Genomic DNA, 24,473 nt, shown 5'->3' on the forward strand with positions numbered 1-24,473 from the left:
TGTGTCTGTGGATCAAAGTTGTCCATAATTACTATTCTGCTTAAATGAATCGTTAACTGTTCTGACTTATTTTCATTGCTATGTTTGTTGCAGTTATTTTGACAAACACAAGTTATAATAAGGAACTCAGCTTTTAAGGCTTAACTTTATTTATTTATTGAATCGTGACAATTTTACATAACATTTATTTTTTATCAGACATTTCTTAAGAAATCATTTCACATGGAAATCTTTTCTACAGCTGTGCATGAAGATTTTAGTTATTCTCATAAAAAAACACACATCTTTACCTCTGGATTAGTTTATAAAACATGACATTTAGACACCCTAACCACACTCCTTTACAAAGTGCAGGTGATGTCGTTAAACATACAAAGGTCCGATTTCTTTTACAAATTTTGCCCCGTTTTACAAGAAATCTCACAATTATGTTGCTTTTCATGGGAAAAACGAGCAGAAAAAAAATTACACTGGCACTTTTTTTTTTTTTTTTCAAAAACGGTGGCAAATGTAACATTCCAGCGCTCTACAGCAGGTCTACAATTCAACATTGAACAGGTTAAACATGGTAACCATAAACAGTGATTTGTGAAACAACATGCAACAAAGAAACACGCTTTGCATCATTGGTTGCCACAAATCAGTAACTCAGCACCAGCCCAGACCATAGGTTATTTAAAAATAGGCTCAGATTTAAATGCTTTTTTGCTCTGTCTGAACAACATCCTATACGTTCTGTGCTTATAAAGGTCCAAAGTTTCATTACAATGGTTCCTCTCCTCAATTACAAAAAGATGTAACGTGCAAGAAAAGGTGACGCTTCGTAAAAATATATTAAATCATCGTCCAACACATATTCAGTGATAAGACTTAGTGAAAATGTGACAAAACTTGTAATAAAAAAAAAAGGTGGTTAACATATACTTAATACTGAGAACTTAAAATATTTATGCAAGTCCAAAAGAAGCATTTCATAAACTGACTCCAAAAGTTTAAATTTGTAGCAACTGAAGCTCCAAACATTTCCAAATAAACTCAGATATCAGCAGAAGACAAATAAATAACCAGTGTACACACCTAGGAGACTTTCTTTCTGATATACATTTCTTTTCAAGAGTTTCTATGGTTTTCACACAAAACAAAACAAATAGAACAAATAAAAACATAAATATAAAATCATCTTTTTATTTCAGGTAAAAAAAACCGCTCATAAATAAATACAAAATAGCTAAAAAGTATCTTATTAGTATAAAAACTGGTAATAAAAACGGATTCAGTCTTTGTCACTTTCTGTGTTTGTACATACAGCTGAGAGTCCAGGTTTTCCTACTTCTACTTAAACTGGTCTGGGATGAGATTCATCTGTGAGTGGATACTTGTGGGTGGGCTGGAGATGCCCTCTGACCAATCGGACAGGTTGGAATGTGGAGACGAGCTGGACCACTGGTCGGGGGACCCAGGGGAAGGGGTGAGAAACGGGTGGTCGGGGACCTGGAGCTGGTGGCTGGGAGTGTTGTCCATTGGGGCTGAATAGCTGTGCTGGGAAGGAGGGGTAAGAAACTGAGTTCCCAACATCTGCGTCTCCTGGGGCATCACGGTGTGGATTGGCACTGACCGGCCTGAGCTGCTGTTTTGCGGCAGTTCGGAGCCGTTCAGTTCAATGGTGGGAAAGTTCTGGCTGAGGGTTTGACCAGCTCCAGTGGAGTTTGAGTTCTGGTGCTGCAGCTGCCGTGAGTGAACCTGCTGCAGCATGTGTGAGGGTGAACTCAGGTGACTGGTCTGCACATTCTGGTAGCCCATTATCTGAGACAAAGTGGCAGTGCTAACTCCATGCAGGGGACCCAGCATGTTGTGTGTCGCTGCTTGGGTGTAGCTTCCTTGCTGACTTACATCATGATGCATCCTGGAGACCCAGTCGCACTGACCTCCTCGGTTGCTGATGGATGTTGTGCCCTGAGTATTGGAGGTGGGCACAGGCAGGTGGGATAGGCGAGGTGGTGTTGGGTCAAAAGAAATGCAACCCAAATCTTTGCCCATGCTCACCTGGCCTATGTGGGAGTCCCCGTTGCCTTGCAGTTGATTCAAGGACATAGGTGGGGACTGCTGGAAGGGGGAAGGCATGGGAGGAGAAGCCACGTCTGACAGATAGGCATGGGGAGACTCAAGGGATTCAACAGGGGAGAGAACTGCTGATGTATCCAACAAGTTACTCTTCCCATCCAAAGACTTCTTCTTTTTCAGCTTGTCTTTGCACCCATCTTTTCCTCCTTTTCCACTGGAGCTAATTTTACGAACCTTTTTCACAGACTGGCCTGGCTTCAGGTTGCTGAGATAGTCATTGGGAGAGCAGAGCGGGGGCGAAAGGGTGGAGGTGTTTACGGGGGCACTGTGGAGACCTGGACTTCGTACCACATTGTACTCATCCAGAAGACGAACAATGTCATGGTGCATGCGTTCCTGGGCGATATCCCGGGGCAGCTGGTCGAGGTGGTCTGTAATTTCACGGTTGGCAAAGTGATCCAGAAGTACCTTTGCTGTCTCGTAACTGCCTTCACGGGCTGCAAGGAACAGTGGTGTCTCCTCCTAAAGGTAAAAAGAAAGAATTAAAGATTATTGATTTGGAAAACTTTTTCAAAAGTCAACTGATTCAGATTTAAGCAGACCTTGTTATCTTGCATATCCTTGTTGGCACCATTCTTCAACAAGACCAAGGCAGCCTCCACATTGTTTACAGCAGCAGCCCAGTGAAGAGCAGATTTGCCTGAAATGAGATTTCAAATCGTTTCAGATTTCAGACTGTTTTTGTGTCTCACAGATACAGTAATACAGAATCCGTACGGATGTGTGCAGACGATCGTCTGATAAAACAGAACTCACCAGAGTCATCTGTGGCATTGGGATCAGCGTGAGAGTTGATGAGCTCCTCGGCCATTCCCTCCACCGCCAAGCGAGCAGCAAGTATTAAAGGTGTTGTTCCGTCATGCATGCGGGCGTCTAAATCGGTGGCCCGATTTCTGATCAAAATCTGCAAAAACACATTTAGATAAATACCTCCAAATTGTTGGGAGAACTTTATCATGATGAAAAGCAGATACCTGGAATACTCCTTGTGCATCAGCAGCTACAGCAGCATGAAGGGGAGTGCGACCCATGTTGTCTTGAACGTTGGCATCAGCACTTGATTCCAAGAGGCGTTTGGCAGCATCTGATCGAGCATAACGGGCTGCCAGGTGGAGGGCAGTCTCCCCCGTTCTGTCAGTCTGGTTGTGGAGGTTGGCTCCCTGATAGATGAAGTCTGATATTATTTCTACTGAAGGATCCTCCTCTTCCTCACTGTTACCGGTCTCCAATCCTCCACCACTGCAGGAGGCAATCATCAAAGGGGTGAACCCATCTGAAAAGGAAAGAAAAACGTTATCAACACATTTCTCACATGGCTTCTAGGACTGTTACATAAATTATTATCAGGTTTTTTGTCTGTAAACAAACCTGGTCCCCGGACGTTGACATCCATGCAGTCATTCTCTATTTCTCCCTGAGGAGGCGTAGGAGCAATGGATGCAATCCGCAGGTCAGCGGCATCCAGGTGTTGTTGGGTCCATTTCCTTTGATCGGTGTGATCACATAAATCTAACATGGCCTGCTCCTCCAACTGAAAAACAGACCGATCCACATTAGTAACCCTCATTACTGTTTGGTTTATTCTTTAGAATAACAAGGAGAAATGGATTGTTACCCTATAGCGCCTACAGTCTGGATCATCATCACCCCATTCATTTTGATTGTCATCCATAAGATTGATGTCAGAGTTTTTCATAGGTCTGTCAAAAGGATAAAAGACAATCAACTAATTGACAATAATTATCAATTATTGATCCTGGATTTTTATTTAATAGACAATTTAAGATCCATATCCTGATTTGTACTCACTTCAGTCCAACAGAGTCTTCCCCCAATGGCTCTCTGCGTTTCTTTTTGCTAGGTTCAGATACTTTAAATCCTTCTGGAAACCAGAGCTGGCCATGCTCTCGCCGCCGTTTGCGGGACACCAGAACACCTAAGCATATAAAACCAAGAGCTGCCAAGCCCAGGAAGATTATGTACATTGGGTAGAGCTCAGAAGTGGATCCAGGTGGCCTCACACCTGAAGGAGAAGTAAAAACATCCATAAGTAAAGTACTTGAATCATGTAGAAGGTATTTTTGTTATGCATGCACATATAATGTAAAATATCAATGTGTCATACTTGTGACAGCTTCAATATAAGGAACTTTGAGATGTCCACTGCTGGCCAATGCTCCAAGGAATGCAGCAACGTCTGTGGCGCTCTGAAAGCATTCAGAGGACTGCTGGTAACACTGCCGGTTGTCAATCTCAAGGTACACAATAGACCTGTTGACACAAATAGACACAAACATAAGCACTGCAGATTTTTGTAGAAAGTAAGAAGTGAATTGGGAGCTATTCAAATGACACATTTTCTTCTTACCCTTTGACTTGTACTGGATCCAGTTCTCTGCGTCTCCTTGAAGTAACCACAGAGGAGACACTCTCCTTCATCTGATCCAAGACATTGGCGGGTACCGAGGCCCACTCCGGCCAGCCGTCTGCAGAGCGTTTAAGCATGCTGTGTTTGACCAGGTCCTGTTCATTCCCGTAGTAAGGGAAAATCATGGGCTCTCCTTTGGCATCGCGGCGAAACACCACGTTGGTGTGGAGGACACTGCTGAGCTCTCTGAGGAATGATGATGAGCGGTTTTTAAGCACTTCTGGGGGAATGTGGACCACCAGAACTAAATGTCCATCTGCCAGCTTCTCTGGCATGTTGTTGGCGCAATCCAGGCCATCCCATTCACATTCTGCGTTGTTACAGCCTTGGTCGCAGTGACCGTCAGCGTAATGGTCCTTGCAATACTGATCATATAATGGACTAGACAAGAAAAAGGACATAATGTCTGTCAGCACCAGTGCTTGAAAGATATTTTCTGACATGTTCCATTTAGATTTTTCATATTACAAACTTACTTGCACTGCCCTTCTTGTCCTTGGCAGTCAAAGCCATCATAGAGGCATCCTGGGCTGTTACACTGGCCGTCACACTTCCCATCATTGAAGTAACGCCAGCACTGCAGAGCAGCAGAGCAGTTCTTCCAAGGATCATCAAAATTAAGAGAGCAGTCTCCTCCATCCCAGCCACAGGCATGGTTGTTGCACAGTGAGTCGCAGATGTGATTGCCAGCCCACTCATCACACTGTGGAATCCCACAGCTTACCTCCACCTCTGGAGGTGGGGTGATATCTCGGCCAAACCCCCCGACAAAGGAGTAATCCAGTATGTGGCAAAGAAGGCCGTTGAAGTTGCTGGGGCAGCTGCACTTGAAGAAGGGAGCGTTAGGGGTGGTCTGGCACGTACCGCCATTGTAACAGGGATTGGAAATGCAAAGGCTGTCTGTGGGGGTTTCACACTCTGGCCCAGTAAAAGCTGAAGGACACAGGCAGCGGGGACCTAGGTGACCCGACACACATGTACCACCGTTCTTGCAGTTCAGACTTCCACAAGAGTGGGAGTCGTATTCGCAAGAGGAACCAGTAAAGCCCTGGAAAAACACAAGTATTGATTAGAAACATGAAGTGGGAAGACAGCTTTTAAAGAAACAGCTTTATGTGTACTAGTTATTGCACTCACAGGTGGGCATTTGCAGATGAAACCATGGGGTGTGTTGCTGGCAACTGCACAAGTTCCTCCATTTCTGCAGGGTCGTCCTTTACAGCCATCGAAAACCTTGTCACAACGCTGTCCTGCAAAGCAGAAGCATGCAGCACATGTCAGATTATTTTATAAATATAAGGCTCTTGTTGTGTGTTTCTAGATATCCAACTGTACCTGTATAGCCAGTACGGCATTCACAGCGGTAACTGTTCATTAGCTGAATGCAGTTGTAGGACCCTCTGGGGTCGCAGGGATCCGACAGACACTCATTTACATCGCCTTCGCACCGTTCACCAACATAGCCTGGAGGGCACATGCACTGGTAGCCTCCAATGCGGTCCACACACCTGCCATTGTTAAAGCACTTGGGCTCATTTGTGAAAGGATCGTTGAAGGGGTTGCAATCATCCAAGTTCATCTCACAATGGACACCTAAGGAAAGAAAAGGTTAAGTCATAAAGATGTGTATAAAAGACATATTGATTTAATGTGGAATTACTTAGTACATAAACTGAAAACACTAAGCTGTACCCTGTGTTCCTCTAGGACAAGAGCATTTGTAGGTGTTGATAAGATCAATGCAGGTACCACCATTCTGGCAGGGTTGAGACTGGCATTCATTGATCTCTTTGGAGCAGTTAACACCATGGTAACCAGGGACACACTGAGAAATGCAAAAACATAGGTATATTACTATATGATGTGCATTTTACCAGTTTGGTGTTGTTTGGTATTGCCATCACAGACTGAATTTTGTGTGGTTATAACATTTACCTGCATGGTTGCAAATAGCAGACAGAATCCTCCTAAACCAAGCAAAAATGATGTCCCTTACCTCACAACTGTAACCTCCAAGATAGTCGGTACAGGTTGCTCCATTCTGGCAAGGGTTGGGTGAGCACTCATCCACCTGTTCTTGGCAATAACTCCCAGTGTAACCAGCCTGGCAACGGCAGTGATGTGTGCTTCCAGCATCCAAACACTGGCCTGAATTCCTGCACAGCTGGTTCACCTCCACACCTTCAATGCAACAAAATGTCAAAAGTGGCAGCTATGTGCTAGAATGTTTCATGAAAATTTAAGAGAATGAAAGCCATAAGAGCAGATGCACACTGTTGTACCTTGCTGTTTGGCAGCAACCTCACAAGAAACACTCGGGATGTCACAATACAGGCCAGTCCACCCAGTCTGGCATTGACATGTGTAAGAAGCTCCCTGCTGCCAGCATGTTCCTCCGTTCTTACAGGGGGAGGAGTCACACCATCGGACAAGATGCTAAAAGGAATTTCAGATTATTCAGCTAAATTCAATGAACACCAGAGAATAGTGAATACCAGTAAAGGGATTTTAAGCAAGCTACCTGACAGTTTACTCCTGTGTAGCCATGAGGACAGGTGCACTTATACGTCCCATAACCATCAAGACAAGTTCCTCCATTGAGGCAAGGCTTGGAATCACACTCATTGATATCAAATTGGCAATAGCTTCCAGTGAATCCAGTGAGACACAGGCAAGTGAAGGAATTGATTCCATCCACACAAGTACCACCGTTGAAGCACGAGCTACAGTAGTACAAAAAAAAAGATTTTTTTTTCAAACATGCTTTTAGAGTAAATATCTAAGAGGTGGGTTTAATAATGGCTAAGTGAAATACCTGTCAGTGCAATCGTTGGTGTTGATCTCACAGTTGATGCCACTAAACCCTGTAGGGCAGGTGCAGGTGTAGCTGTTGACACAGTCAGTGCAGTTGGCCCCATTCTTACAGGGGTTACTTTCACACTCATTTATGTCCTGCTCACACCTGCCGCCACGAAAGCCAGGCAGACATGTGCATGTGAAACTGCTGATCCCATCGTGGCACAGACCTCCATTACTGCAGGGGTCTGAAACAAAAGAGAGGAGGATGTGAGAGTATAAATTAGAGGAAGGGTTTTCAAGTTGAAGGTTGCTCTGGCATTGCGTTTGTTTTGCGGCTTACTTGGTTTGCAGTCATCGATGTCTGTTTCACATTTTTGGCCTGTGAAACCTGGTTGACACTTGCACTGGTAGCCCCCCATGGTGTTGAGGCAAAAAGCACCGTTCCAGCACGGACTTTTCACACATTCGTTGATGTCAATTTCACATGTTTGGCCTTGAATTAAAAAAAAAAAGATCAAGGATTTATTTTCTCTCTTGAAAAGAACAAAATCTATGGAAAATAATTAGCTACATTTTTGTAAAACTGAGAATTGATGCATACCTTGCCATCCTTCAGGGCAGATGCAAGAAAAGCTCTGGTAGTCTTCAGCCTCCTTGCACACACCACCATTTTTACAGGGACGGGAACTGCAGGGGGCCAGCAGGGTTTCGCAGTTTTCACCTAATAACGAAACATCCTTTTTTAAGTTTTGTGCATACAAAAACATTACAGTATTTGTTTAAAAAATACACTTTCTTTTAAACTGAGCACCAATTGTTAAATCCCATTTTCCATTCAACTTCCTTATCCATTTCCATGACAACCTAACCAAACAGGAAGGGCTTTCCTGCTTCCTGCCATTGTGTGATCGTAGACAGGAAACAGGATGTGGTGGAAGCAGAAAGCAGTGCTGAGAGTAGTATCTACTTCTGCAGCATATGTGAGCTGATTCGGCATGTTATTTCAAAAAACACAAGCTATGTTATCCCTTTAAAACAGACATGCGGATCTTTCCTCAAACAGATGCCAAAAACAGACATCCCAGTTAGTAGCAAGTCCTTAATGTTGTCTTTGACATCACAGGATATGGTTAGATAAACATTTGCAAGGAAACAGGAGGGCTGCATCTTCAGATGTGTGCCCACTGCTAAGGCAGCAGCAAGTTACACTATCCAGGAAACAGGTTCTCTGAATGACAAACAAGCCATGCCGTGCCGTACCGGTGTAAGGCAGCAAACAGTTGCACTTGTATCCGGCCACATCGTCAATGCAAGTCCCCTGGTTGAGGCAGGGGTTGGAGGCACACTCATTGATGTTAGTTTGGCAGTTGGGTCCTACAATAGCGAGATTAGAGGGCACACTTGTTTAAGGGATTTGGTGGTAACACAGTCTTTCTGTCATCAGAGAAGATGCAATAGAGCTAACCAGTGAAGCCGACTCTGCATGTGCAGTGGTATCCACTGGTCATGTCCTTGCACGTGCCCCCGTTCATGCAGGGGTTGGAATCGCATTCGTTCTTGTTGATATCACAGTTTTGACCGCTCCATCCGGAGTCACAGGTACATTTATAGCTGGAGAAGAAATCAATACAAGTCAGTTACTTTTGCGGTTTTATGTTTTTAATCTAAAAATTAAACCTGGTCTCACCCATTAATGAGGTCTTGACAAAGGCCGTGGATACAAGGGTTGCTGCTGCATTCGTCAACCTGCGACAAACAGGTGGCATCGTTGTAGCCCTCTGGACAGAGGCAAGTGAAGCTGTTGATGCCATCAATGCATGTGCCCCCGTTGTGGCATGGGTTGATGGCACAGTCATCGATGTTAATGTTGCACATTGTGCCTGCAAGAAGGTAAAAGAATATTTTGAAAGGATGTGGTCAACCTTATTCAAAAATGGAACAACTCCACAAAAGCCATAGAGGTGGACTTGGTTTTGGTTTGAACCCTTGTGCTATCCTAGGCACTTGAACATTGGGAGTGGGGTCATCTAGACCCACTAGACACTGCGCTGAACTTTTTTCTTCCATGATTTGTGATCTTTGCTGGTTTCCATGGATTACATGAAATCCTCTCCACCTTTATCCACCTCTCATGGTAGGGAGAACACGTCCATCGTCATCTTGACCCCATAGGATAGCACAATGGTTAAAAAGTTGTAAAAGGAGATGTTTTGTGCAACTTTTTGGGCATTTACCTGACAATACCCAATGCAGTTCAAGTGGCCTGTTGGCTTCTGAAGGCCCTTTTACCTTCCCTCTTTTGATTCACTGGGGTTTGATGAATAGACAGAAGAATACCTGACAGGAGGTGCTGCTGCCCCCAGAGAAGGATTTTGGCGGCTGTGGCTACTCTCCCTATTCAAACACATACTAGTACACCCCCCACCTACCCCCGGCGCATTTGTGCAGAACTAACCTCACCCCAGGCTGATGGTGGGGACAGAAGGCCAGACTCATTTCACACACGGCCGAGTAACAATTACACCCCACCCCCCACCCCCACCGCTCTGATGTCGTACCCAGCTCGCTACTTCTATGCTCTTCATCAATCAGAAGGGGAGGGCCCAACTGCCTGAACTACATTCACAATGGTCTTCTGTCCCTGTGTCTCAGTCCTGCTGTTCCCTCCACACTCAGCACAATAAGATGGTGGGGAGGAAGAGGAGGGGGGAGGGGGGTTCTCAGCAGCCTGCACATGCACACTTGTTCCCCACTCACTCACTTTTGTGAAACAATCACTCAACTTCCAATCAGGACCAGTTCTGCTTGGCTATGAAAGGGGAAAAAGATGAAACCAGCCCGCTCACTGAGAAGATTTTCCGCCAAAATTCCTCCGTTTTTGTTCAGAAAATGCCAAAAATCAGAGTAAAAGTATTTAAATCTGACACTGAGGTTTATTTATGCAGTCATACACAAGCCAACATCAGAGAAGGGATGTCTGTTTCTTTTAAAGTATCGCCTTACAGAGTCTCTCTGGCCTCAACTCCACTGTCTTTTCAAGGCAAACACAGTTACTGCTTTGTGTGTGTGTTTGTGTGTGGATCACGTTTGGGGCTGTGTTACCTCTCCCTCTAGTGCCCTGTCCCACACAAGCAATCTGAAACTATTGTTCCACAGGAGAGGACCCGCCAGCCACCTGTCTCAACACCCCATCCCAAAGCTCAAGGGAACCCCCCCTGCACCTGTAAACTCCACCCAAAGCTCACCTGTGTAACCTGGCCTGCATGCACACTCATAGCCATTGATTTTGTCGATACACCTCCCATAGTCGCAGGGCTGGCTTTTGCAATCGTCCAGGTTGATCTCACAATTGAAACCTTATGAGTAGAAAAAAAGAAAGACAAATACCCAATAAAGATTTGTAATAAAAATAACACATTTCTTCAATGTTCAACATGTTATAGGATAGTGGAAGTTTCACCTGCGGTCCCTTTAGGGCAGGAGCAGATGTAGGAGTTCTCCCTGTCCTGGCAGGTGCCACCGTTCTTACAAGGCTGGCTGAGACATTCATTGATGTTGGTTTCGCACAAGCGGCCAGTGTAGCCAGGGCGGCAGTAGCAGGTGAAAGACGCAAGACCATCTTTACAAGTGCCATAGTGGCAAGGATCAGAGTAGCACTCGTTGATGTCAATCTCACAGTGTTGGCCTGTGTAACCTGCCGAAACATAAGGAATATGTGATGACTACCAACATGCAACAAACTTAACTTTTAATTTATTTTTTTTTAAATCTCTTGTTTTTATTGTTAACTTAACTTTTAATTTTTTAATGTTTATTTGCTGCTATCTTCCAAATTCAAGTTTTCCTTTTGCAGCTTTTAGACCATATTTAATTTTGCAAATGTTCACTAATAAGTTTAGAAACGTATTAGTCAGGTTTACCAAGAAAAAAAAATAGGAGTCATGTGAGTTTTAAGAAGTTTGTTTTTTTACATTATTTAAACTGCACTTTGAGACACACATGTAATCTTCTGAATACACATAGACTGTGCAAAAAACACTGGGAGGACTTTTCTGTGTGCTTTGTACTATTTACAAGGGGGATCGGGTCCAAAGGTCAGATTGTTTTATTAAAAATCTTTTTTTTAAATTTGAAAAACAGTCAAGTATGCACATCTAAGTAGGAATATAAATATTTTGTGCATATCAAATTCAAACTTCCTGTGGAGTATAATGTACAAAACTTTGGCCCTTTTAGATTATATTATTACTTTAAGTAATACCTTTTTTTTCTGTTCATGTTACAGTTTGTCTTTCCTCACACAGTCATACCAGGGCTATGTCAAAATTAATGCTTAGCATTCTTAGGTCCATGGCTTTCCTGTTCTATGTTCTTAATTTGCTATGATTTTAATGTTTTATTTTTATCTTTATATATGATGGAGATGTAAGACTGTCTATCCAAAACAAAGAAAAGCAATATTAAGCCGAATTGTTTGTTGCAGCCTCACGTGTAATGTTAGAGTCATTATACATGAGGCTGCAGATTTTTAAAACCCATAAGTGACACGTGTTTTGTATTGCTTTGCAGTCAGAGGTTTGTGCATGGGTACCAAACATAATTCAAATTCATTTTAAAGAATTTAAACATATACTAGTTTTACACAAATTTATTGTTACTCTTTAACACAGATTTGTCTCCTAGCACAAACATAACGTTTGTCTTGCACGTCTACAAATTTGTGTTTGCAAACATTTGCTTTTTGCAATTCTCCATAGACATTTTAACAGCTCACAAAAAGATTTTTCTGTCCTCAAAGGAAAGCGGAAAAGTAACAACCGACTTTTGATAATCTCCTTTATATCATACCTTCAGCACATTCACAATTATACTTGTTGGGACCGTCTGTACATTTGGCGCCATTCCTGCAGGGTGTACTGGCACACTCATCAATATCCACCTGACACAGGTTTCCTGAAAACCCTGTGGATCAATTTTCAAAGACAGAAGTACACATTTACTTAAAACATAAAGTGAAATGTAAAAAAGAACGTGTTCAATTTGAAAAGCCTGCAGTTTGCCTTCTGTGGAAAGATTACAGACTCATTTGCATTTGAAGTGGGACACTGGAAGTCCTTGCGAACCATTCCACAACACCACCTCCAGCCCCCTTTGTCCCCCACCCCTCAGCTTTTACTGTGCAGTGAAATCTTTCTTTTAAACAACAACACAATGGTCTCCAGCAGTTTACCAGCTACAAACCATCCCTGCCCCCACAACTTTGAAACTAAGCTTTAGTACAGACTTCTGTGCCCGCCAAATATGCTAATGTTTCTGCAGTCTGCTTCACTGTGAACAACTTGGCTGTAGAAATTTAAGAGTTTTTAAATGCATGCATGGATGATCTTACTGCTAAAAATTCTACCTATTAAACTTTAATCAAAGAGTGTAAATTCTCAAACTTCCTTAATGTTTTCTTGATATTTAGCTCTTTTATGAATGCATTTTCTCACCTTTGGGGCACTCGCAGTAGAAAGAGTTGATCTTGTCGATGCATTTGCCATTGTTGAGACAAGGCTGACTGGCGCACTCGTCAGTGTCAATATGGCAAAACACACCTTCGTATCCTAAATAAGACAGCAAAAGTGAAACATTAAAATTCTTGCTTAAAAATCAAACCAAAAAAAAAAAGTGGAATATCTAAGTTATGTCTTATCATGTTTTTTGATAAATAATTTTTCATTAAAAACACAATTTTTCATAATAAAAACATATACTACAGTTTAACCACCACAATACTTTTTTTTCATGCATGATTTTTTTCTGGTTATTTCAAGCCACTCAGTAGAACCATGTCTATATTTGCATAATGCCTGCCAATTGGCTGATTTGAAAGTACACACAAAGAGGGAGGAACCTCTTTCCTCCTCAGTTATTGACTAATCAGGACAGACCACTTGCTTTGAGAGGAAAGGTTTTAAAGAAAAACAGAAGACACATTCTTGCAGGCATGATTTGACAAGAGAAACTGTACTTCATTTGGAAAAAAAAGAAGCTTTTTTTTGAAACAGCTAAATCTGTGGTATTAGACACTGATCTCATTAGAAAAAAAACAAGAGTTTATATATAAATTTTTTCTCACTATGTTAACCAATTTTTTTACCTGGCATACAGATGCAGTGGAATCCTCCAATTTGGTCAAGACAGGTAGCGTCATTTTGGCAGGGGTTGGACATGCATTCATTCACATCCATCTCACAGCGAGGTCCTTCATACCCTTGCAGACACTTGCACTGGAAAGAGCCTAATGTGTTGAGGCAGCGACCACCATGCTCACAAGGGTTGGCACCTAGAACATTTAGAGCCCAAGTTGCTTTTTCAAAGTATCAGAAAAACACTTTGGGGACAGTCCTGACTTTATTACTTACCAAGGGCACACTCGTCAATATCCAAGTTGCAGGCAGATCCTGTGTAACCTGGTGGACATGTACAAATCGCCTTTCCATTCACGGGATTTGTGTCACAGTTTGAACCTTTTTGGCAGGGGTTGCTGATGCAGGCATCATCCAAATGGCACAGCAGCCCTGAAGGGCAAACATACCTTATGTAATATTCTCAGAAAGACCAGTAGCTCTGTGTAGATTAGGAGTACAGGGAGAACCTTACCAGTACGGCCATGAGGACACTCGCAAAAGAATGAGGCTACACGATCATGGCACGTAGCACCATGAAAGCAAGCAGCAGCGGCGCAGTCGTCAATGTTTTTGCTGCAATCGTCACCTGTCCACCCGTTGACACAGACGCAGTGGTAGCTGCCGTGGGTGTCGTGGCATGTCCCTCCATTTTGACATACATTGGGCATCATCTCACACTCGTCTACATTTTCTGTGCAGTATTGTCCTAAAGGATTTTAAAAAAGAGCAAGGAATTGGAGGTTCAGTGATTATTATTTTTAGGTAGGACATGAGAACTAAAAAATGGACATATCAAGGGAATTATCACCTGTGTAATGAGGCGGACACTGGCAGTTGTAGGTGTTGACTCCATCTGCACATACCCCACCATTCTGACAGTTGTGTCCTGGACAATCATCAATGTTGTGCTCACAGTGCTGACCCATGAAGCCTAATAAATTAAAAAGCGACATGTGACAAAAAGTTATAAAGTTAGTCCCATAACACTTGGAATTAGTTAATAATCAGACATTTCCTCCCACTGTTATTATTGTATCCATAAAATTGATTAGCTTTCTGTATTATCATTGCAAACTTTTTTAATGCCCTTTAGATGATGTTACGACCCATCTCTTCTTCGGACTTCAAATACTTGTGTGGGTTTTTACAGCCAGGATCGTCTGATTAAAAATCAACCCACAGCTCTGCAGGTGACGGTGAAGTTCTCTATCTGAACGCATTCCACAGCAGACACCCACGAGAGACACAGCATGGATTAAACTTTAACCCACAAGTCCTTACTATCCCTTCATCTACAAAAATGTTTGCTTGTGGTGAAAATCAGACAAAAACAGCAGCAACTTAAAGCTTAATTAGTTATTATTAAAATCCATTACAAACACTTGTTTGTAATGTAAGATAGAGAAGAAGCTAAAAAGGTCTTGTGGTTTTTGACAACCAATGTACAAATTGTCTGAGACTCAGTGCAAAGCGACCTCTAGGTTTTTGTGTTTGTGCATAGTTTTGTCTCTTGGCTCTCTGGTGATTATAAGCAGGAAATGTCTGTGCTACAACATGCTGCCATTGCAAATGGGCAATTAAAGACATTTTTGGGGTAACAAGATTATTTTTCTCCAGTCAGGTTTTACTATAACTAAAAAAAGTTTTAAAAAGGGTAATCTGGATTTAGTTTATGTTAAAGATATTTCCTCTCATAATCAAGACGAGGAAATGCATCTTCAACTAAATCCAGATTATCATTTAAAAAACTTGTACTCCTATTGAACCATTCTGGATGACTGAGACTTCAAAGAGACACAATATGGATAAAGTGATGTCAAAGCGTTGCTACTATTTCACCAATACCAAAGTTTACATAAGTTTCAAAATAATAAAAATATCATGCAATATTAATGTTTGGACATTACCTGGAAGGCAGCTGCAGTCGTAGGTGGTATCTCCTTTCTGGACACAAGTGCCTCCATTCTGACATGGTGAGGGGCTGCAGGGCACGTAAGGGGTTTGACAGTGCTGGCCAGTATACTCTTGTGGGCAGCGGCAGTGGTAAGAGCCAACCTCATTTACACAAATGCCACCATTTAGACAGAGATACGGGGTCTGGGCACACTCATTCACATCCAGCTTGCAAGTTTGGCCATGGAAGTTGGGAGGGCATGTGCACCTGTAGGTGGAATCTAAAGATGAACATTGTCCACCGTTTGCACATGGATTGGAAGCACATGGGTTGGGAGTTTGGCAAGATTTTCCTACAAAGTAACAGAGCATTCAGTCAGGTGTATGAGAAAACCAATAACAGAACACACATTTAAAAGTTTGGGGGCGAGTGGGGGTTTAAACCATCATACCTGTCCATCCTGGTGGACATTGGCATCGGAAATCAGTGAGAGCAATAAGTTCACACGTTCCTCCATTGCGACACGGGGCGCTCATGCAGGCGTGGTTGGTGGGGGTGAGGCACAGCCTGTCGGTAAAACCCAGGGGACACTCACAGAGAAAGTCAAAGGTGTTGCCACGGGAAACTGCACGGCATCTTCCACCATTGCGGCAGGGTGAAGGGCTGCATGGGCTGGGATACTGGCACCGGTTGCCAATATAGTCACTGGGACACCTGGGAAAACATGGAAGAGTGATAAATAAAATTATGATCTAATTTAGCCTAAATCTTTTAAACAAAAGGGGCATGGAGGGGAATGGGACATTTCCCGCCCAACAAAGTCACATTGCAGTGGGACAGGGAAACTGTGTTGTTCTACTGCATCTCCCTGGATTAGGATCTCCCAGAACATTAAAAACACATTCTGCTGGGACAACAGACTCTACCAAATAGTCTAGCCCAACAGACTGTTCCCATCTACCTTTTACCCTTGCGCTGTCCACACTCATCCTGAATGACCATAGAGATCAAGGGGACTCTGCCGCCTATTGATGTCGCATATGAAACACTGCATTCAGGCCTTAAGCCCCTTCAATGTCTCCCTCCCATGGACACAAGAACAGTTACTGCAACAGTCACACAGCTCATACTAGCTGATTAGTAATAGATCAAAACAAGAACAATACAGGATTTGGCAAATAATGGTTTTGACCCAGAGAAGAAATAGTTTTTAATAAATTCAGTGATTGAAATGCTCCTCCGTTGTTAGTTTAGAATGTACAAAATAGTACGGAAATTTCGAATTGTCACCTAAGAGGACAAAAAAGGTCTATGAAAAAGGTGTTTATGTTTGAATTGGAGATTGTGTGATAGTGTGCACTTGGTCCACAAGAGTATGTCTATGTGTAAGAAAGGCATCTGTTGGCCTCCTAGTATCTCCACAGGGAGCAGGTGCGCATGTTAATGAAGGCAGCTGTTGGACAGGGCTCCTCCTCCTCCCCCTATTCTCCTTTCTCCTCCCTCCCTCCACTTATCCCCCTTCGTGCCCCCTCTTCTCCCTGTCCTCTGTCCCCTTCCTAGATGGGGGGGGGGTTTCTGCTGAAAAGCCAACCTTTCCTCTGGGGACCTCAAGAACCCATGTGAAGTCAGCTGTTGCAACTTCTGTGTCTTCATCCCATCATTTTTCAAATTGCTTTCTCTAATGTTTTTATTTAACACAGTGTCTTCTTTTCTCTGGTTTACTGAGGGTGTTTGCTTCGACCCACTTTCCAATTTCCTTTGCCTGTTTGTTTTTTTCTTGGGAGAATCTTCCAAAGCTCCCAGTAGTATCCTTTAACAGCATTCACTTATGTCACACTAGACTGCTAAAAACGGAATTGTTGGCTAAGACAAGACACTGTGGGGGGAATGAGCTAACAATCCTTTGTGACCCCACAGGGAGCCTAAAAAGTTGCAATTAACTGAAGATTGTCAAGGCACTAGAAGTGACTTTGAAGTCTCCCAAATCCCTTTTTCACAGAGATTTTACTCTTTTCTACCAATCAAATATTTTTTAGTGGTGGGTCTCAATTATGCCTCTCGACAGTCCCTCTTTGTCCTGAAGTCAGTCTTCTCTAAAAAAAAAAAGAAAGAGAAAAAAAATTCACCCACAACCTGAAAAGACCAGCAGCACACACCACAGCAACAGGTCCCTCTCGGCAATGCAATGTCCCCCTAGGCAAGAGCAGATGCTTCCCCGACCTGTGACCCTAAAGACTTTTGTGACTGTGGGACGCGCACTTTGCCTTTTCTCCCCTCTCTCTTCATTGGGCCTGATCTACCATCTGTCACTTTAGGGGTGACTTTATCCACTACAATAAAAAAACAGTCCAACTGTGTTGTGGAAATGACACTGTTAAAAACAGTTAGGTGGTAAGATTAAAGGTGACATACAGTGACTTCACATGTTTAGATGTACCGTCTTTTAATTTTTATTCCCAACTCTTTGCTTTCTTTTATTCTTTTGTGTCTGTCCTCTCCTTTTTCGTTTTGTCTGGTTTCCCAATGTTCCCTTACATCTGTTTAATCATTAGCCAAGCGCCGACCCTGGAGGTCTACATCTGTTGGAGGGGGGACAAACACAACAGCTTAATGGATGGACTTCGAAAGCCCCTTAAAGTTCATTTGCTGAACAATATTCATACATTTCACACTTCAAATTCATCCAAATCAAACAGGTTCATTAGTAAGTACAATGCAATGCCACATCCTAAAGTTGCTGAGAAATGTTTAATAATTGAGTCTCAAAGGAAACTAGTACTGATGTGGATTCGTTGGAAGTCACGCAATGAACTACGTTTGGCTATAAAGAGCTGAGCATCGGCTTGACCATTTACTGAAAGGTCACTTTCACTCACAAGCCTAAAAACAGCAAACCCCAGGTTCAGATTTCACAATGTGTAAACACATCATACAAGTCCCTCAATGGACAAAGAAATCTTACACTTTGCATCTAGAAATGAGTCCAATAAAACCACCTGCCTGCTACTTTACCTCTCCTGATGGTTATCAGATAACCTTTCCACAAGTCTATTACTTTAACAGAAGTTCTAGCTTCAATTACCAACAGTCCTATGTGGGAGTATTGCCTTTGGTAGATGTTACTAAAACACACAGACAAATGCACACACATGTATGACGGTGTCCGGTAAACATTTGACAGGCAGTATTGCTGTATGTGAACTTTCAGCACCCACTCAAGTGAAATAGCCTCTTATCTACTCGCTCTGACAGAAAAGCTTTGATTACCATGCATTGAGAATCTCCAGATCCTCCTACTTAAAGCCCACACAACATCAAATGTGGGACACAAGTCTCAGTTGAATGCATTCTTTACAGTGACTTGGAGAGGCCTGTATTGATTTTATGTCCATGTTGATGGGAGGGGGCCTTTCTTTATGGTGTACCAGTTGTAGACTGTATTAGATGAGCCTTGGCATCTAAAGAATGGGCGCAACTAAAGCCATAGCAGTCTCAGAACTTTAAACCCAAATCAAGACACACTTGACCTCGTCATGCACTTGCATTGCTGTTACAGCCTGGTAATCCTATAGTAGGACAAACGAAGATCAGCATTCCTTGACGGCAGAATGTCCTAGCTCTTTGGTGGTGATAGATTTTCTCTGTTCTTTTTGACTCTGAATTTTTATTACCAAGTAAAAGACACACTTTGTTGTGGAAGTGCAATCATACCAACCAAACACATCAGATTTCATAGTGATGCATGTCAGCAGGCAGTGTAGAGTGCTTTAGGTTTATTTTTAATGGTTATTGCTAAACAAATTCAGAATAGCACGCAAAGGTGTGGCTGAGGTCACCAACCTTTTCAACTCTGCAGTGCCCTTATTAGTGTACCACAAATGGAACCTACATTTGACACGTACAATGCAGTGCCCTTCCTTAAGGTCTCTCACGCTGCCCACATAAACAGTCAGCCACAGCTCCGTGGGAAACAGGAAGCCTTGGCCTGTCAAGTAACCTCTTACTTCTCAGTCTTGTCCTAATGCTTCCCTGTTGCAGATACTTGTGCTGTTTCATGTCTTTTGATACCACAGAATGTCTCTGAATGCAAAGAGGTCTGTAATTTTGCTCCAACCTTGAAACAAACAGTTTTGCTATTGTCTTCCACTCCATGAAAACATGACTTGTTACAAAACTACATCCCATCAAAATTTATGAGACAAAGTACAAAAAGAGGCAAGCCTGGAGATTTAAAGAAGGGGGAGACTTTTATTTTAATACTTTAAAGTTCTTCATGACAGAATTTCAGCAAAATCAAAATAAAATCCTTGCCTTAGATAACTGCTTACCAGAGTAACTCTCACTCTGTCTTCTCTACACAAGCATGTGGGTCACATGAACGGGAAATAAAGGTTTCGGTAACTCTCGTCACTGAATGCTTTTAGGTGACTGCATTAACCACAGCAGCACATGACTCACCTCTAACTTGTATAAACGTGTGGGGGGAGTTTAAAGCAACTTTAAACTTTTGACCTTCCACCTGCCATGTTGTGATGGTTACTTCACATCTTACAAACTGAAAATGGGCAATGTGTGGCGGCGTTGTAACACACTCATCATAGAAACAACTCCTTCTTCCTTACCGCAGGTGGATTTTCCTGTGCATGTCATACAATTCAGCTCAAAGAAGGCAGTATGCCAGCTGTATTGTGGGCACAGAAATTTTAATCTGCGACACCAACAAGACGATTTGGAACATTACTGGAACCCCCCCCTGTCTCTCTCTCTCTCTGTCACAGACGCTGCTCTCTGACCCCTTGATGTCCCAGTACAACCCTAGCTGCTTGGCTTGGCAGAGATGAATGATTAATGAGGAGAGCAAGGAGGATGCGAGAATGCGGGTTGCCCTCATCCTGCCGTTTTTTTTTAATTGGACTGACCAGGGATGGAGACCACAATAAGATCTTTGTGGGGTGGAGGGAAAGTTTCTGTGTGCCAGTGTGTCCACACGTGCTGAGGTTTGTGTGTGTGTGTGGAGTGTGCAGATAAGAATTAGTGAATTAGTGGCCCTGGGCTACTAGCACAAGCTTTTCAATAGATCCCCTCCCATTGTCCCCACAGAGCACAGAAGCGCCTGCCATGACCACATGCCTTCGAGACAAACCAGGCCACCTTGGAGTTTCTTTACAGATGCAGACAAAAATTATGCCACAACTGGAAGGCGCAATAGAGATTTACTGGTTTCAGAATCCATCTGTTTTGGTCTTAGGGCTAAAAAAAAAAAAAAAAGATTAAATCTGGTTTGCTTTTTTAATTTCAATTGTTTAAAATGAATAAGTAAATTCAGGATGAACTAGATGAACTTCATGTGCCCCATTTCCAGAACTAAAAGTTCAGAATTGGTCAATTCTTCAGTTCCCACTTGTTTGCTTTCAAATTTCTACACTTTATTTTAAATTATCTCACGTCTACGAGCTCCAATCCAATTACATTTCACTGCCATCTGGCTTTCAATTGCAGATCACAAACAGCAAAGTGGTGGTGGGGGCTTTAGAGGGGGGGGGGGGGGTGATTTCATTCAAAGTGAAGGAGACAAGCCTTTTGGGGGAGGGTTATGGCAGGGGTTTGGTGCTGTGGTGTTTGGGGAGGCTGTGGCATGATGGGAAGCCTTACTTAGATTAGTCACACAGCATTATTCTGACTGCAGGACAATGGGAGACGGGCGGCGGGCGAACCCCAGCTGTCGCCGTGAAAGAGCAGAACAACAAGATTTAGGACTGGACGCGTCCTCTCACTTCTCCAGTCTCGCATTCATTAACGGGCTGCTGTTGGGAGGGAGCGCTTTTGTCCCCCTACCCCTCCAACCTTTTGCATGTGCATTCTCTTTTAATATCTCTCAGAAAGTTCTGGGGTTTTTTACGAAAAAAAAAGTGCGGTACAGCTCCTGAATGGGGTACATGAGCCAACCAGCACAGAGGAGACTTTAAGGGCCTCTGGTTGCTGGGCACAGAACTCATTCAAAGACTGGAATGAAAGTGAGGATTTGTGGCCCCTTCAGGAATTTTAAATAACAAAACTGACTCTAAACATCAAAACATTTAATAGAAAAAGAATGCTAATAAATTCAGTGCAACATGTGGTTCTGCACACTCACCTGCATTCTCCATTGCCACTAGAGGTGGCCACACATCTCCCTCCATTTAGGCATGATTCAGTGGGTAGGGAGCATTTTAGACCTGTGGAGAGGATGAAAAGACAAGAATATTTCAGTGCAGAATTATTAGTTGTATTTATCCCTCCCAATGCAGGGGTTTAATGCGCACACAAGCATCCTTTAATTGATTTGTACATTAGGGTCCATGGGGGATAACAGGGAAGACCCCGATCGAGGGCACCGGTGGAGGCCAGCGCGCACGGTGCGTGGCTTTGGGAGCGCACGCTTTTTGCGCAGCAGCTGCAGGGCTCAGAGGCGGAACAAAAGAAATCAGAGTCCAGCACGAGCCATAAAACACTCTCCCCTGGCTTTGTTTACCAGCAGACGGGAATAACAGTGCCCCCCCCCCCACCCCTCACCCGACCCCAACACGGGGCCCACACAACACTCTCCCACACTTGCAGACAAAAGGTGCCCTTCCTCCTTTCCTTACACCCCCCAACCACCTCAAGGCATGCATTCACTTATTTTATAAATAAAAAAAAACTACTTTAACCAACTTTTTAAAAACGTTATTTTATTTTTATTTAAAATGATGCTAAATATTTTTAAACAACTTTACTGTAGACTAATATATGGTTTGAATGGATTAAAAGTACTTTAGAAAGGCTTTTTTTAAGCGACCACACTCATTTTTTGGAGTTTAACAAGTCACTGAAGTTCAGCGGCGCTCTGCAGCTTACGCCTCTTTCACATTAAAAGTTTAAATTTTCCTACGATTGAATAATTTTCCACAATGTTTCGCATGCATTCATGCCACACAGTAATATGTGTTGTTTTTCCCCCCAGGATCAGCTCAAAACGTTGCAAGAATTATCCAGTCATTTCAAAATAAATTACCAATTTCTTTTAAATTAGGTGTTGTGGCGCATTTCTGCTGCGCCATTCTTTCACAATAAAACACTTTCATAGAGTTTACCTTGTGAGAGGACGATCGCCGGAATGAGAAGACACAGTTTCGCTAAGAAACGATGCATTCCTCCTCTTCAGCTTCACAGACGTTGTGGACTCCCGCGTGGGGTTCGCATAGATCCGCGCTTTGATACTCCAGATGTGGGGTGGAAATCCGGAATCCTCCGTCAGGTAAATCCCAGCGCAGACAGGAAGGAGTAAAAGTCTGCAGCAGCACGGAGTTTTCAGATGTTCACCCGCTGACTTCCAAGTTCTCAATGAAATGTGCAGCTACGGAGTTCCTCCCTCTCTACTCCGCACCTTCCTCCTCCTCCTCCTCCTCCTCATCTGGCACCCCCCCACTATCATCACTTCCTTGCTCCCCCTCGAACAATCGCCTGGACTATCTAACAAAAAATCACTTAAAACTTGTTTAAAACCTCTTTTTTTTTTTTTTTTTTTTTTAGCTTTTGGGGTTTATAGGAAAAATCTTATATCAATTTCATTTAAGACTGTGAATGTGCACAGTGAAGTATAATTGTGATTTGGTTTAAAATAGTTTGAATAAAATCACAATTATTTGTATAAATTGCGATTAAAAATTGTGTTTTGTTCTTGTTTAATTTTAGCGATGATTCATTATTTTCAATTTTGTTCTTATTCTTTACTTGTTTTTGTCCATTAGTTTTTATTTCAGACCATTTTAGTTGAGTTGTCTTATAATTCCGCAAACATTTCAGCAACTGATATATATCTTTTAGTATATTAATAAATGTTTGCAATTTCTTTACATTATAATAAAGCAATAGAGCAATTGTTTCTGTACGTATTGTAAATTTTTTGATTAGAGATGGGAGTTACAGTATTTTTATTTTTATCTTCACCACTCGAAGGCTGACACAATTTGATTGTATCACCATGAACAATGACAATAAAAAGGATTCTGAGTCTGATTCTTTTCATGATACCTTTAACTTTACTATATAAACAATTTAGTTTTCAAATCATTTGGCACTAAGAGGACATTTTAGTTGTCATAAAAATGTACCTACATTTGTTTTGGAAAAAAAATGCTATTTAGGAGACTTAAAATTTGGATTTGGAAATTGTTTATTTTAAGCAATAAAAAAAACTAAACTGAACAGCAGAAATATACATCTATATTACATCAAATTTAGGATTATTAGTCGTGACTTTGACTGGAAATACATATGCATACATCCACATACAGTTGTAAATAGTTCAATTGTTACTTCTTATCATAAATAGACACACTAAAGCTTATGCCTACTAATAATTATGGATCTGATGCTTAAACTCCCCTATTTTGAAATGTACTTCATGCACAATTTGAAAAATTAAGGCATTATTCCAATTTTAAATCGACTTGAAGGACTGAGGCTCTTGAAGTTGCATAGAGGTTTTTTGGTCATTTTTAATTTGTAGCTTTCAAATTCTTTTTTCTTTTTCTTTTAGCTTCTACAGACCCTACTGTATTTAATTCCAGTTATGCAACAGTCCATTTCTGTGCAGTTCCCACACTTTTAAACTCAGATTGACATCTCAAGATGCTCAAAAAGTGCAATCACAGCACAGACCACTGAATTAGGCATCTCATATTCATGTTAACAAATGTGACATGTTAACATGTTGTTCATCTTAACTTAGTTATCACAATTTAGTATGTTTGCATTAATTATGGGTAATCCAATAAAAATGCATTTGTTTGTTAAAGAACATTTTAGTATTTCCCCTGTCTTCAAGCTAATTTGGTACTTTGCCTTATTTATTTATGTATAATGACATCAGCCTTAAAGCTAACTCATTTACCACCAACCAGGATGTTCTGTAGGGGAGCTGGAGAGGAACAGAGAGGGCATGTGAGGTCGACCACCACTGATGGAGGCTGGTTTGGGACGGGAGAACTTTATAAACAGTTTGAACGAGGAAGCTGGATTGATTCGCCTCCATTCC

At 42.3% G+C, this 24,473-nt stretch overlaps 1 protein-coding gene across 1 annotated transcript; it reads right to left on the minus strand.

Annotated features, from left to right (window-relative positions):
- Positions 1-131: 131 nt before the first annotated feature.
- notch1a (notch receptor 1a) lies at positions 132-22,828 on the minus strand. The gene is made up of 34 exons (XM_020707575.3): positions 22,528-22,828; positions 21,549-21,630; positions 15,867-16,129; positions 15,429-15,767; positions 14,330-14,452; positions 13,994-14,227; positions 13,756-13,911; positions 13,491-13,676; positions 12,841-12,954; positions 12,197-12,310; positions 10,809-11,042; positions 10,594-10,704; positions 9,036-9,228; positions 8,814-8,959; positions 8,609-8,722; positions 7,950-8,069; positions 7,689-7,841; positions 7,365-7,593; positions 7,071-7,272; positions 6,832-6,985; positions 6,546-6,730; positions 6,242-6,374; positions 5,885-6,142; positions 5,687-5,799; positions 5,026-5,597; positions 4,490-4,930; positions 4,247-4,392; positions 3,931-4,144; positions 3,737-3,821; positions 3,490-3,652; positions 3,096-3,394; positions 2,878-3,025; positions 2,664-2,761; positions 132-2,583 (listed from the first exon to the last, which is right to left on the minus strand). Exons 1-34 carry the CDS (start codon positions 22,583-22,585, stop codon positions 1,333-1,335), a joined length of 7,431 nt encoding a protein of 2,476 aa, XP_020563234.1. The 5' UTR covers positions 22,586-22,828; the 3' UTR covers positions 132-1,332.
- Between the last annotated feature and the right edge of the window lie 1,645 nt (positions 22,829-24,473).

The sequence above is a fragment of the Oryzias latipes genome, chromosome 12 (genome assembly GCF_053564925.1).
Source record: "Oryzias latipes strain Hd-rR chromosome 12, Olatipes_Hd-rR_3.1".
In the NCBI taxonomy this organism is placed as follows: Eukaryota; Metazoa; Chordata; class Actinopteri; order Beloniformes; family Adrianichthyidae; genus Oryzias; species Oryzias latipes.

Bases quoted from the DNA above. Each gene is read 5' to 3' on its own strand.
- notch1a (XM_020707575.3), bottom strand. From the start codon at position 22,585: ATGCATCGTTTCTTAGCGAAACTGTGTCTTCTCATTCCGGCGATCGTC. The intron at 8,723-8,813 runs GTTAGCTCTATT...TCGCTATTGTAG, and splicing joins ATGCAGAGTCGGCTTCACTG to GACCCAACTGCCAAACTAAC. The intron at 2,584-2,663 runs GTCTGCTTAAAT...TTTTACCTTTAG, and splicing joins AGGATATGCAAGATAACAAG to GAGGAGACACCACTGTTCCT.